Genomic DNA, 15,527 nt, shown 5'->3' on the forward strand with positions numbered 1-15,527 from the left:
AGAGATTGTTTCTGACTGTCCTAATCCTCCCAACTGTAAGATTGTAAAGCACAGATTCAAATCTAAGTCTCTCTGGATCCAAAGCCTGTGGTCTCTATTCCACTACTATATGTGTCAAATATTTCACCAAAAGCCATTCTGCATCTCTCTAACTTTTTTGGGAGGTATTCATTTCTCTTCCCCTTCTTTATTTAGAACATTTGTTTTGTAATGTTATTTTGTTTTACTTATTTAAACTTTTTAAAAAGAAACATTTATTAAGTTCAGGGGTACGTGTGCTAATTTGCTATATAGGTCAATTTGTGTCATGGGGGTTTATTGTACAGATTATTTCATCAGCTAGGTATCAAGCCTAGTACCCATGAGTTATTATTCCTGATCCTCTCCCTCCTCTTACCCTCCACTCTCCAATAGGTCCCAGTGTGTGTTGTTCCCCTCTGTGTGTCCATGTGTTCTCATCATTTAGCTTCCACTATAGGTGAGAACATGTAGTATTTAGTTTTGTTCCTGTGTTAGTTTGCTAAGGATGATGGCATCCAGCTCCATCAATGTTCTTGCAAAGACAAGATCTTGTTCTTTGTTATGGCTGTATAGTTCTCCATGGTGTATACGTGCCACATATTCTTTTACTAGTCTATCACTGATGGACATTTAGTTTGATTCCATGTCTTTGCTATTGCAAATTTTGTGCAGCCCTCTACATACAGCTTACACAGGCCTCCAAATAACCCTGAGTTGAGCACTCTTATGATCCCTGTTTATGGATGAGGAAATTGAGGCAATGACAGTTTAAGAGGCATGCCCCAGGAAACTTAGGCTATTTCAGCACCTTAATTTGAACCCAGACTGACTTCTCCATAGTTTTTAACTAGGAGGCCAAACTGCCTTCCATAAAACACTCTCAGTTTCCTTCTGACACACTTAAGCATGACACAGGCCACTGCCAGCTTGTGGCCTGCTTCCCTCTCCATTCCCTCCTCTGTGCTGGATTCCCAAGACTGGCAAAGAACATTTTCCAGTTGCTTTTAGTGGCTTCTGTCTAGATTCAGCCAGTAGGAGGCAGTAACAGGAACCTGTAAGACAGGACGATGAGAAAATTCAGGGTGCTTCTCCCGCTCCTTGCTTTGGGTGGTGTCTTAGGCAGTGGTTGTATCTTCTCTTTGCTTTCATCTCTCTCTGAATGGCCCTTCCCTCTGTGGCTCTGGCTAATGCCATTGACTAGTGGTCTAATAATGGTTAGTGACTAGTGGCCTATCTGATAGTGATTGGTGACTGACTAGTGGTCTATCTGGTGATGGCTAGTGACTAGTAGTCTATTTGATAACAGTTAGTGACTAGTGATCTATCTGCTAATGGTTAGTGACTAGTGGTCTATCTATCTGATAGAGGTTAGTGACTAGTAGTCTATCTGACAACAGTTACTACTAGTAGTCTCCAAGCTCATAGGAGTCCACTAGTGATCTGGAGAGACAGAGGGAAGAGGTGGGAGAGGCTTCTTGTTGTTGCCAATGTCTGGGTGACTTACTGTTTACTGTATTTGACTTTTCTGCTCTTCTAATAACTTTGTCACAAGATCTTTGTTTTTTAAATCTCCTCTAAAGAACACCTGGCATCCTGACAGAGGCTCTAATCACTACTCTAATTGAAGTGCCCACCTGGCTTTCCCTTCCTTAAACCTGAATTAAAGAAGGTTTAATATGGATCAGAGACCTGCAGTCTGCATCGTCAACAGTGGTGTTTCGCTGTGAGCAAAAATCGATGACAAAAACGCCCTTGGGGTTCATTTCCTTTATACACCCCAGGGTACCTTTAGGACATGGAGGCTGTGATGTGCAAAGTGATACTCTAATGACACTGAAGAATTGACACAGCTTCCAGAGGTGCTAAATGTACAACTGGGGACTGGTTAGTTAGGAGGGAGAATCTCACTCACTAGAAAGCATCATGTTTAATTAGAGTGGAAAAGGTGGCAATGCAAGAAGGTTCTACAAGCATGCTTGAGGGCAGCCTCATGGCCACGGTCCTGCACTTCCTGACTCTGCCCTCCCAACTTTGGGTCTTGCCACCTTGGTACCCACAATTAGGAGGTGGGAGGAACAAGAGCAGACACTGTATTTTCCGAAGCATTTCTGAGCTGCTGAAGCACACCTCCTGATACCCCAGGACTCCTTATCCTAAGTGGCAACAATCACTCTTCCAGAAGTGACCCCAGACAAATCACAATCCTTTCTCCTCCTCCCCAAAGCAAAGAAAAAAAGAGCCAACATGATACCAGCCCAATTAATGTGCTATCATAGAGAATTCAGCATCATAGTGAGATTCATGACACAATGAATCCACCGATTACTAAAAGTTTCCAAAAGTATAATAATTGGTTCTCACTCCCCCACACTGAGTTCTTTAAAAAAAAGTGTCTGTAATATAGAATGGGAATAAATAAAGTGTGACTGAATGCCTTTCTCTAGCTGGGGTATCATCCCTGATGTTATCAATTTTAATAGCTACTTAAATATGTCAAGATCTATTTAAGTTCAGACAAGCACAACTAACACTCAAGTCAGTTCTTTAGAACTAGAATGACTAGATTTGGGTGATACTAAGTAAATTTGTGCTTATGTTTTTTTCTGAGCAAATGAACTGAAATAATTATAAAATTGAAACATTTTATAAGGTGACACTAGTGCATTTAATTGTATGAAATTTACAGTGTAGAAAATGTAATCATTTTATTCAGTAGCCCATGGTGTAATTAAGACTATTCTTTTGAGGTATCTAGTATTTATGATTTTCCTCTTCCACCTGGATGAGATGTCTCAAATTCAAAATTATACATCAATTAGGTACATTCTCAGGATTATTTTTAAGGGGGCTGTTTTCTAATACCATGTGTATTTCTGATTTTCTTATCCACAGGGAAGCTTTCACAATCAGGAGACTGTAGAAACAGAAGCTGGTACAAGGATAGTCCTCTGCACTTTTTCCATTTTATTCAGGAAAGGGACCACACACGATGAACCACAATTTAATAATAAAGTAATGTTTCAGCACATAGTGTGTGATGTGCAGTAAAGATCCTTTTAAATTCCCATCAGAGCACACACCATGAACTGTGCTAATGGATGTAACACATTTTACAAAATCTGCATGTGTGAGGCTTTTCCATCCTGTTTTAAGTGGGGCAATGTATATAAATAATAGATATTAGCAATTAAGCATCTATTCCTATGCACTCATTTATACATTTGAAAATAAATTAACCACAAACTACATGAAAGTGGATGCAATCTTCTCTTTTCCCTTCTGTTTTCCCTGCTGTTCCTGAAAGATATTTCTGTATTTATCTCAGTACGAACAATGACCCCAGCTCTCAATTTCTGCATCCTTAAATTAATTACTATCAAAAATTCTCTAAAATGAAGTGAGTCTGCCTTAACTCTTGATTTCCTTGACATTTGCTGTTTAGGATAATGAGAGTTTCTTATCACTTTTTGTGGTTCTTAGGCTGGCTTCTTTTCTGTTCTCTTTTAACCAGGTACCAAAAGCTATTACTTCACTGGGGAGATTTTTCACGTGTGAGAAAAAGGACAAGAGAAAAAGGACTATCACCTATGCGGTCAGCTTACAACCTGAATTTCCTGGAAACTACCTCATTTAATTATCCTCATGAACCTCCTTTGCTCTTTGAAAGAAGGGTAGTCAGCTATTTTTTGTTTTTGGGTTTTTATTTTGTCTTTTGCATGAGGCTCTTGAGTGTCAGTTGCCATTTTAAGGGAGTAATGATTTGGACCCTTTCCTGAGAATACAAGAGTTCAGGTGTTGTGCTAGTTGGCTTGGCCCCTCTTATTCCTCCAGTATCCCTGATAGGTCAGATCATAGTGGTTCTGGAGGGAAAGTATGTTTCACTGTGTGGATATGTACAATGGCATTTCCCAGTTCTGGGATCGTTAACCTAATTCAATTATTCACATGATGAGCAGTACCCATACATTCCTGGTAAAATTTGATAAAATGCTGTAGCATCAAGATGGTTTTGCAGAGGCCTCTCCAGCATTACTTGTTTTCTCGACTGGCATTAGTCTCTACCAAAGCTAGAAATTTGAGCATAATCCTGAATTCAGAGTCATAACCTGATAGCTGCAGGCCAAAGTTGGCCCAGTGATATGTTGTTGGGAGTGTCTTGAGCTTTGCAAAATAAATTAAAGTAATTATAAACACTGGAAAACTTAGAAATTTTACATAACACTCCTGGCCTCTGAATTTGCTTGGAAAGCTTCAATATCTGGCAACTCTGGGCCTGCATTTTCTTCTGGCAACAATCAGCTGGAACTGCATCAAGGTAGCGACTTTTAGATAAGCCATGTGCTCTCCAGCTTGACATAGTCCTCACCAGTCCCTATTGTTTACTTCCAGCCTACTTAGTATTTCTATTATCGGCAGGCAACCACAGACAATTAAGCCTGTAGTTTCTGGCCTAAAGCATTCACGACCACATGTGCACAAGACACCATGTATATAACATTGTTAGAAATCTTCTCTTTCCTTACTTTCTAAAACCATAATCACAATCATGGCTGACACTGAGTACCTACTGTGTACCAACATTTGTACTAGGTGCTTTATACATGTTATTTTATTTGATCCCTAAAATACCCAATGATGCTAACTAACCTATCATATAACCAGAGACTGAACTTCAGAGACGGTAAATTTAAAAAACGTGTCCAGTACTATACAGTTAATAGACTTCAGAGTCAGAAGTGAAACTGATGTGATTCCGAAGGTGCTGTTATTCAAAGTTTATTTAATCTTTTTTCTTATTTTCAAAAAGTAAATATGAATTTAAATGTAGACCAGAAACCATACCTTATTACATTTTCCTTTGAGAAACTCCAAGGTTTCGTTAAATGCAAATGTAGACACTGAACACTACAAAATTCCTGAATGGTTTGTCTCCTGTAAAGGTCATTGCAAAGTTAATCTGAGTAAAATTTCATATCTTGGTGTGGAGTCCATAATTTTGAACTTTATTTGGCTGATTGTTTATTTAGCACCAAATCAATTTGAAATTGGCTTTGCAAATGAAATGTACCCTTTATGTCATATATAGGGATGGTTTGGTCTAGGTTTGCACTGATCAGAATGCCTAGGGATAACTCCCAGAGAAACCATCCCTTTCTCATAGATTGCTGGTTTAGCATCTTAATATTTTATGCTGTCTATATTTATATATTTCCAGCATTTTAATACTATTTCTCTCTGCCTTCTTCTCCTTCCCTCTGACCGGAAGTATAGACTAAATAGTTCCATATCTGAGGAGAGAAAGAAGTTTGCCATTTTTCTTCATCCACCTCATAGCCCCATAGTAAGAATGATTATGTCCCATTCCAGCTATTTAAAACACGCTGTCTCCGATTCCCAGCTTTGAGAGCAAACAATCTGCCAAGCACCTCATAACTGCAAAGTGACCTTGACATATGTCATTCACCAGAGTTTTCAAATTGAAGTCTTGCTGTTTAATATTCATAAAGACTTTTTTTTCCCCTAACAGCATATGTGATGATTTTACAGGGGATGGGGGTTGGGAGCTTTATTTAGAGATGGGTTGAATTGTGAGAAACATACCATCAGTGTCTCTGTGATGAACTGAAGTATCAGTTTGGAGGTAGGAAAAATTCGTTTGGCATTCTTCAAGGGAGGACAGTGATGTGCTGGATTCTGACAGTTTTTTCTCATTGGGGTTTTCCTTGGCTGGTCCATCTGTGATATTGAATTCAGATACTGAATTTATAACGATAGCATTAATGGGTTTCTCATCTGCAAGCTTTTCATTTGTGAGTTGTGTATCTAGACAAAAAAAGAAAAAAGACATACAGAAATCCACTATAGTTTATGTGACCCAGTGACCTAAGAATAGACATTTGCAGAAATTTTCACATTTGACTTTTCTAAGATTAAAGTCTTAAGAAAAAGAATGAAGTATTATTGATCAAAACAATTTTGAGTGAAAATATACGAAAGAAGAGTGCAATTATTACAAAATTACATACACATTGCAAACTTTACCTATCATCGTCACTTGTAATACTTATTTCTACTGTGTTTTTTGTTTGTTTGTTTTGTTTGTTTGTTTGTTTTTCAGTTCGTGGTTTTTTTTTNTGGTGATGAGTAGGGCAAATCAAGCAATTCATTCACTTGGATCAACAAAATGTCACAGTATGTTGCCAGCCTCCTGTCATAGTGTATTATTAATCTGAGGAGCAGGATAAGGATTTTATATGATGGGCAGTACTGCTGAGTTATTCACATGATGTCAATCAAGTCACCTTATTTCTTTGTTTTTACAAACATCACTTTCATCATCTGTAAAAAGAAAAATGGATATAAAAGAATGGTTTACAAGATTATTCCTGCTTCTGTTCTCATAATCTCACAGTAGCTTTTTCTAACTTGGTGTTTAAGTTCCTATTCAGGAGATAGCTTGTAAGCCTTTGAGGGTAGGCTTCTTGGGAACATGCTTTATTTCCAGGTAACTGTTTGGCACAATTGCTAGAGATGTTCAGGGAATTTCTAGCAAAGTTCTTGACTGAGATTCTGGTTTGGAGAGCCATGGAGAAGACTGAGAAGCCCCAAGTGTCTTAAGTATTTTACATCTCCTATGCAGTTGGCCTTCCATATCTGTGGGTTTCACATATCCAGTAGAACAAATTCTAGATACACAGATAGAAAACATTCAGAAAAAAACTCCCCAAATAACAATATAACAATAAAAATGGTACAAATAATAAATACAGTATAACAACCACTATACTAATACTATATATTTACATAGTATTTGGTATGATAAATAATCTAGAGGTGAAGTAAAGTATATGGGAGGATATGCATAGCTTATATGCAAATACTACATCATTTTATATCATGGACTTGAGCCTCTCAAAATTTCAGTATCCATGGAGTCCTGGAACCAATTCCCCTCAGACACTGAGGTACAGCTATATGCATTCTCATGCCGCATAATGATTGGGAGTCTGCTCTGCAACAAGCACTGGGCTGTATATTGGGGATACAGGGATGACAAAGACAGGCATGGGCCCTGGACTTCATGAGCAGCAAACAAATCAACAAATAAATAACTGTGTAAGTTATAGGATTGAAAAGTGTATGAAAGAGAAGCATATCATAAAATCATGTTAGAGAGAGGACCAGACTGGGTAGTGGTTCAGGTAATTTATAACTTCCTTACAGTCACTGAGAAAAGTCTTAAGACTGAGAAGAGAGTTAATAGAAGAAAATATTCTCAACCATTCAGCCAGGGTAATGATGCCCAGAAACAACTTAAAACCTAAATAAGCAACAGTCCTCATTGTTTGGTGGCACAATTGGGAGGTGGTCAAGAGGTGTTCTTGGTAATTGCATTCCCATTGCTAACACAATGCCGGGTTGGTTCAGTAATGTTCATTGAGTGACTGAAATTAATAATTATTGGCAACCTGGTTTGATTTTACCATGCTTATGCAGCTCAGTGCAAGAAACACATTCTTGCCAAGTCCATGTTCATTTCTCTTCCAATGTCGTTTCTTAGTTTGGGGCCAATGGAAATTTCTAGTGGGTTCTGCCTTCTAAGGCAATGGGTTCCAGACTTTTCTGCAGGATAGAATCACCTAGGAAATCTTTAAAAAATTCAGAATTTTTAAAGCTCTGGTATCCTCCTTTTAGGAGACCAATTAAATCACAATCCTTGGTGGGAGAAGGGAATTTTTGAAGCTCCTCAGATGATTCCAACATGTAGACATGTTTGGGAACCACTGTGCCAGGGATCTTCAGCATTTGAGAGTGGAGAAAGAGAGAGAACAACTCACTGGTACATCAGTGATTTTCAGAAACCAGTTATAAGATGGTTGCTCTCTGACTCCTAACTGGCACCAGAACTAGCAGTCTCATATATACAACTATCTTAGGTCATTTTCGTTTCTTAGGTCATTTTCGTTTGGTCTTCCAGACAGCCTTGGTTTTCAACAATGTTTAATTTCCATTCTCTTTCTTTTATGTGCTGGCTTTAAATTTCTTGGTTGTGGCTTCATCCACCCTAAAAAGGATTGGCAGAAATAGGAATTCAACAAAACATCTATTGTTGAAAGAAATTAACGTATTATTGAATATTTAAGTAGAATCAGCTCTACAGATAAGGGAACATTCAGCTTCCTCTAACCCAAGAGGGACTCACCAAATTAATGATATCATGATGACGATGATGAAAAATAACAATTAGTTTATCTTTCTCACTTGAGTGTCAAAGCATCCAGTAATCAGCTAATATTGCAGACAGATGGACATTCAAATGATACCTTAGAACACTAACAGCAGCATCAATATTTTGGGCCAGATAATTTTTTGGCATGGAAAGATTGAAGGATGTTTAGTGGTATTGTAGTCCTTTACCCACTAGATGCTAGTAGCACCTGACACTCTATCTCATAACAATCAAATATGTTTGTGCACATTGCTGTATTTCCCCTGTGGGACAAAATCACCCTGGTTGAAAAACCAATGCTTTACATACACGTACAAACACACACAGAGTGGCATGTATTTTATGTCAAGTTCTATGTTACCACTTATATACCTTATTGAACTTAAGCATCACAAAGACTCTAGGAGGTAGATATTGTTAGCCTCCCTGAACAGATGGGAAATGTATGAATGGGTATCCCCAGTTAGCAAATGAATGAAGGTAACCAAAGCTTAGAGAGTTTATTTAGGTAAATTGTCCAAGGCCTCCTCCTTATTCAGTAGTAGAACTGAGATTCAAATCTAGGCCTGGTGGATTCCAAAAGCTTTGTTCTTGTCATTTTCCTTGTTATATTATGCAATGTTTTCCCTGATTTATTCCTAGCTTTTATTTCTGCTTCCTAACTACTGAGAATGCACATCAGCAAACCTTGTCGCCCTAAATGTTGTGATATGTCACCTGCCCAAAATTGAGCCTTGCAAACAGTTGAGTTTTACACACTTGCGTTTCCCTGAGCAGATTTTGCAAAGCAAAACTACCTTCTTTGCACACTCAAGGAATCCTGCTTGTTCCATTACAGCTGCCTTATCCCACACATTAGAGAGCAGCCCAGAAAGAGCTGATGGATAACGAGACCTTGATGAGTATGGAGATTGCAGCAGCTATTTACTTAACAGAATTAATTAACAATCAGTTCAAATTATCACACGTAGTCAGGCTGCATGTAATTTAAATTGCTTTTGCACAAAGTAATTCAGTAACAAAAAAAAGTTGGATAGAGGTTACTGGAATGTAAGAACATGCGGAGAATACAGTATACAGCCAAGTGGTATATGATTCTCTTTTTAATTTTGTGACAATTTTAAGTAAAGCATTTTGAATGTAAGTGGTGTGCTACATTAAGCAACCATTTGGAGCACACTAGGCTTGTACTGAGAGAATTTTATGGAGAAGTTAAACTGCCATTCATAAAGTTATTTTAATTCTAAGTCTCTGTTTATATTTTTATTTTTTTTTTCATTCCTCAGTGGGAACTATCTGTTGCTCATTAGAAAATCATCTGACATACACACATTTGAGAACCCAGTCTGTTCAACCCAGAATTGTGACATCTGAAATGAGTCACAATTTTTGGGTGAATGCTACTGACATCTTCCATCTTTTATAGATGATGCTAACAATAATTTCCTCAGATTCAGATTCCTTCCTTTATGGTATTATTTGACATTGCACCCAAAGTACTATAAAGTAGCATAAGCTCAAAGGAGAAACATATAAAAAGTGGTATCACATCTTCTGCAGTGAAAATTATTTTAGAGTTAAATAAGAAACTTGTGAAACTATATTTGGGGTGTTATACATAGTTCTTGACATTAGCTTAGAGAAAATAACTTCTACCAATAGTAAAAACAAACCAAAATTATGACAAAAATAGAAGCTTATCTGTATTTCTTAGAAAAAAATTAAAGTGAATCTTAAACATCAGTGAAATAGAAAATTCATGTTTGGGCTACAGGTAATTGAAAGAACAAATGGGCATAAACTTAAGAGCAAAGATAGTTAATTAAGTTTTCATTACTGTTGAGCAACTGTTATTAATTTAATTCAATTAACATTTATTGAGTATCCACATGCAATAGATGAATCAATGTGACAGGAGCTATTAATTTATTTACTCTAAGTTATTAAGGAAACATTTTAATGATTTTCATTTTTGCTCTCTAAATGTGACTGTAATTTTTGCATCCATTTTTTTTTCTCATTTGAGTCTTTATAGATAAAAGCATTCAAATGATGAATAAGTACTATTTCTTCTTCTTTAGGGCCTCTGATTCTATTCTTTTTTCTTCCATTCTTTTCCCATTTTCCTTTCTCTTCTTCTTCCTTTTCCATTTCCCTTTCCCTTCCCCTTTTCCTTTCTCCTCCACTCCCCTCCCCTTCCCTCCTCTCCCCTTCCTTTCCCTTCCCTTCCCTTTGTCATTTCCTTTCCTTTGTTCTTTCCTTCTTCCTCTTTGGTGTAATTCCTTATCTGACCTACCCGACTCTATTATCAGCTTCTGTTTTCCTCCAGCTCCTTCCGTGTATTTGTTTCTTAAGACTTTGTCCTTTTAGTTTCTTTCTTCCTACCCTATCCTTGAAGGCCATATTTGTCCATACTCACAACGTCATTGATTTCTTTGTGAAGTTGATCCTAAATCTTTATGCAGCCAATCACCCAGAGAGGCAGGCAATATTTGCCAAGCATAAATTACATGCCTGCTATCGCACTAACCGCTGCAGAATTCATAGAACAACAAATGGTTTCAGTCCTCAAGAAGCTCACAGTCATCACAAATTATGGTTTCACACTTATCTATTGGACATTTTATGTGCGTAACTAGCAAAATCCTTTTAATTATGATGTCTCTTTCTACTAAGCCCCTCATTTTTCTCCTCAAACTGCATAACTCTGGCTATCCCTGGAGAATTCACAATTCAGTTTATCTTTATTGCATTGTCATTTTTCCAGTTCCCTGGACTTAAAACTCTTCTTTGACTAGCCCTATCCCTCCATCCAATCATTTACAAGTTCTTCTTATTCTTCCTTCTAAACATCTCTCAAGTCCACGTCTGCTTTTTCATGTCCATCACTGCCACTCAGGTTTAATCCTCTGTGCCCTCATATCTAGACTCTTTTCAGGAGTCATTGGCTCTGAGTACAGTGACAACTATCTTTAAGATATCTTATGCACTATAATCAAAATTGTACATTGAACAATATTCTTCTAATCATATTAGCCATAGAAAAACAAAGCAAAGCACACACATCATGAACACACACACACAAATATTAATGGCTTACTATTACCTGAATATTTTCCCATTTTCTCTTTTTTTTTTTTTAAATAGGGTCTCACTCTGTCACCCAGGCTGGAGTGCAGTGATGATAGTGCAATCACAGTTCACTGCAGCCTCAACCTCCCAGACGCAGGTGATCCTCCCACCTCAGCCTCCTGAGTAGCTGGCTGGCACTATAGGCTTGCATCACCACACCAAGCTTATTATTATTATTTGTATTTTGTGCAGAGACCTGGTTTCACCATGCTGCCTGGGCTGGTTTTGACCTCCTGGGCTCAAGGAATTGACCTGCCTTGGCTTCCCAAAGTGCTAGGATTATAGGCATGAGCCACCACGTCTGACCTCCACTCTTTCTCCCTCCCTCTCTCTCTCATTAGTTTGTTTTCCTTTTTAGAGAGAGACAGGTTCCTGATATGTTCCCAGGCTGGACTAGAGTTCCTGGACTCAAATGATTTTTTCACCTCAGCTTCCTGAGCAGATATTTTTATTCTCATTTAACCTATGTGCATTCTATTGTCAAGTTGCCTATGGAAACAGGTAGCTTGTTGCTAAGTTTTTCTTGTGAGCAGTAAACTCCAGAAGCCTAAATGAAAATTATTAGATAAGACTTTAAGGTAGGGTGACTTTTAATTTTAGTTCTAGATCAAAACATTTAAAGTGAGTATATATTTCAAATGTATGGACCATTTTTAAAGCTATGATGGTGAATTATGTTTTCTCGTAGTTTTAAACTACACTCCAGCTTAGAATTTAGTACTGTAATTATTGGTGGCTGAAATCAGACCAAGGCAGACAAGTGACATTTCAAGGTATAAGCTACCAAACCATTAACAAATTATTGTGGTTAGTAAAAGGAGTTAACTGAAGTGACACTGTATAGATAAAAAAAAGTTTTTTCCTTTGTATGAAAATTTTGTAAAGTTTATTAAAATGTTAGATGTGATTTTTGCTCTTAAAATATATGATTATATTCTCCACAGCTTTGTAGCTAATAATACAAAATATAAAATATAGGAAACCCTTCAACATGATCAAACATGGTGAAAATTATCAGCAAGAGTCAGAATCACCTTTTTTTAGACATGTACATCACTACTGTTTTTATGTTGAGTAAAATTTGAAAACATACTATGGCTGAAGACAGAATAAAATTAAGAAGATGATTTCTTGGCATTGAGAAAAGTATAATAAAAGTTGATTGATACTCAAAGAACCTATGTTTTCAAGAAAAGCATGTTTTCTTCTTTGAAAGCTGAGTGGATAATTTTCTCCAGTTAGGAATGAAGCCTTCTAAAATTCCCTCACCTTTTTGAAATGAATGGAAATAGGTAACTTGTGGAGTATTCAATTGCTACATCCTAATAGATTGGGTAAGACAAAAACTTGGTTCATTAACTCTAATTTGGGCGGGAGGATAAATAAGAAAAATATATTTGACATTTTTTCTTTAATTTTCAAATGGCAGCTCTGGTTGGAGGATGTCCTTTAAAGACTTTCAAGTTAAAGTCGCAGGTGTATAAATCATTGTTTTGATTTGTCTTCTGTAGCACTTCAGCTAAAACCCTGCCTCAAGAAACGTTAGATGAAATGTTTATCAAGGGCTATGACAAGAGGACATTTTAAGCCTTTTCAATCAGCCTTAGTAAATCTTTTTTAAAAAGAGAGAAAGCTAAAGTTTATTATTCTTCCAGAAATAATAGAAGTGCGTGTTCAAGGTGAAAAGGATTAAAGAGTACAAAAGAACTGAGGGTAGAAGGCCGAGCATGGTCCCCTCCCCAAGTTTCCCCAACACCTGGAAAGCGACTTCAATTTTGGGGGGCTGAAATTGGCTTTTTTTTTTTCTTTTTTTGATCTAACTATTCCAGATAATTACCTCAGTTTTCTGCCCGCCACTATACTTTGCACCTGTAGACAGACATAGGCTAAGTGATATACTTTTATAGCTAGATCATAAGCTGGTAACAAGGAACAATTGACTCCTAAGAGATAGTTGAATCTTCTTCAGACATGAAAGCAGTTTGCGATTATGAGTCTCCATTTCGTTTTTATGCAGTTACCTTCAGTTTAATGTTTGTAAAAAGTGTCTCAAGAAATAAAGATTATGTTATCTGAGAAAAAAATTGTTAGTAGTTTTTATAGTTTGATGCACTTGGATTAGTAATAGGTTTAGGGCTCTGAAAAAAATAAATGAAGTCAATCAGGCTATAAACTCATGTGTGATTGGTATTACATATACAGTCAATTTTTTACTATCAGTGTTTAAATATAAATGTTAAAAATAAACCATAATTATTCAAAATATTCTCTATTATGTTAAAACCATCACAATTTATTCATCCGAACTATTTGAATGTCACTTAAAGTCTCTTACGTGCATTATCACATTCGAAGCTCACAACAGTTTTGCAAAGTATTATTATCATTATTACATGAATGAGGAAACGGATGGAGGGTCAGAGATTTTAGTGGTTTGCCCAAGATTACCCTGATGGTAATGGGCAGAGCTAGTACTTGAACTTACGTCTTCTAATTCCTACAGCAGTCAGACTTTGCATTTCCAAACTGCTTCAGAAACCAAGAACTCTGATAAGAGCTTGGGATACTTCTCTGAAATAAAACTGCTTTGCCCCTTCTGACTTACCCCTCTCCAGGTTAATTGATCCTGCTAGTATTTGATTAGGAGGTACTTTGCATGTAGGTTCAAAACCAGAATTCCTATTTGATGACTAATAATTGCTTTTTCCAAGCTTATCCCTCAAAGCCCACTGTAAGAAGCCTCCTACAACTGTCCCCCACAACTCCAATTGAAATTGTTTCCTTTGGGAGCCCCCAGAAATCCAGGATGATATCCTCACTAGAACCCTTAGTTTATTTTACAGTAATGTGATTAATTGTAGATGTATTTCTCCTCTCCTCTCTGTTGTGAACCCCTCCAGGAAATACATAAGCCATTCATCTCAGTTTCTCAATATCTAGCATGGTGTCTAGCAGAAAGCAAGGTATAAATAAATTTCAGCCAACTGATGAACTGACAGCTAGACTAAAGGTGGGGTGTCTTGGTTTTCAGTTGACAATGGACTTATCCCTACAGGAGGTTTTCTGAGCACATCCCAATCGTCTCCTTCCACACTCTCTGTAAGCCAACTGATCTTAGTAAAAGTCTATACATTTCTGTCTTTTGTGCTAAAACACATCTTGATGTTTTATTTTGATTTGAATACAACATTTGCATTGATATCTGTAAAACTGTGAAGAACAGAAAAAGATACAAACAAATTAAAATCTATAATTCTACCATTTATAACACATTGTTATATTTGTTACACAAAAGTGTAAATATCTGATATATGTGTATATTTATATAATAGATTTAGATGTATATATCTACATATTTGTATTTATGCTTTATATTTGCATATTAGGATATATATTCTAATTTTAATTTATATATAAATTAATATATGATTGGAATATATGTCAGAACATAGATTATTAATAAATTATTTTAATTACATTAATACTATATCTTATAATTGATATATATATAAAAATATATAGTGCTTCCCAAATGTAACTCACTTTTCTAAGAGCTTTGCATATATAAACCCATTTAATACTCTCAGCAACCCTGTGTGGTAGGCACTACTAGTGTCATTCCCATTTTTCACATGAGGACAGAGAAAACACAGGGATATTGAATAACTTACTCAAAGTCACATAACCAGCAAAGGAGCTACAATTTTAACTAAGGCAGCCTGGCTCCAAGTCCATGCTCCTAACTAATATGCTGTACTGTCTGTCTAGATAGAGATTTTTTTTAAAGTGGAATTTTGTTGAATATAATGTATTATAGATGTTACCATTGCATCATAACCATCTCCCTTCATCCTAAAGATTATTGAAAAACATACTCAGGTCCCTGTTCAAATGTCACCTCCTGGGAGAGGCAGGCCTTCTTCCCTTACATTACATCTAAAACAGTGCTTCCCAGTCAGGGCAGATTTTGTTCCCCAAAGAGAAATTTGGCAATGTCTGGAGACAATTTTTATTGTCATGGCTGGGCTAGGTGCATTAGCATTTCGTGGGTAGAGGCCAGGGATGCTGCTGAACATCCTATTAAGCACAGGAACTTCTTCCCCTCACCACCAAAACCCATAAAAAATGTGGCTTCAAATGTCAG

General features: G+C 36.8%; 1 protein-coding gene across 1 annotated transcript in view; it reads right to left on the reverse strand.

Annotated features, from left to right (window-relative positions):
* The window catches only part of MDFIC2 (MyoD family inhibitor domain containing 2), a 108,782-nt gene that overhangs the window by 4,605 nt on the left and 88,650 nt on the right, over positions 1–15,527 (reverse strand). The window contains exon 3 of the mRNA XM_037743556.1: positions 5,623–5,844. Within this exon, the coding sequence (XP_037599484.1) occupies positions 5,623–5,844 (222 nt within the window). The remainder of the gene's footprint in view (positions 1–5,622; positions 5,845–15,527) is intronic.

Source organism: Cebus imitator, unplaced genomic scaffold (assembly GCF_001604975.1).
Source record: "Cebus imitator isolate Cc_AM_T3 unplaced genomic scaffold, Cebus_imitator-1.0 Scaffold147, whole genome shotgun sequence".
NCBI lineage: Eukaryota > Metazoa > Chordata > Mammalia > Primates > Cebidae > Cebus > Cebus imitator.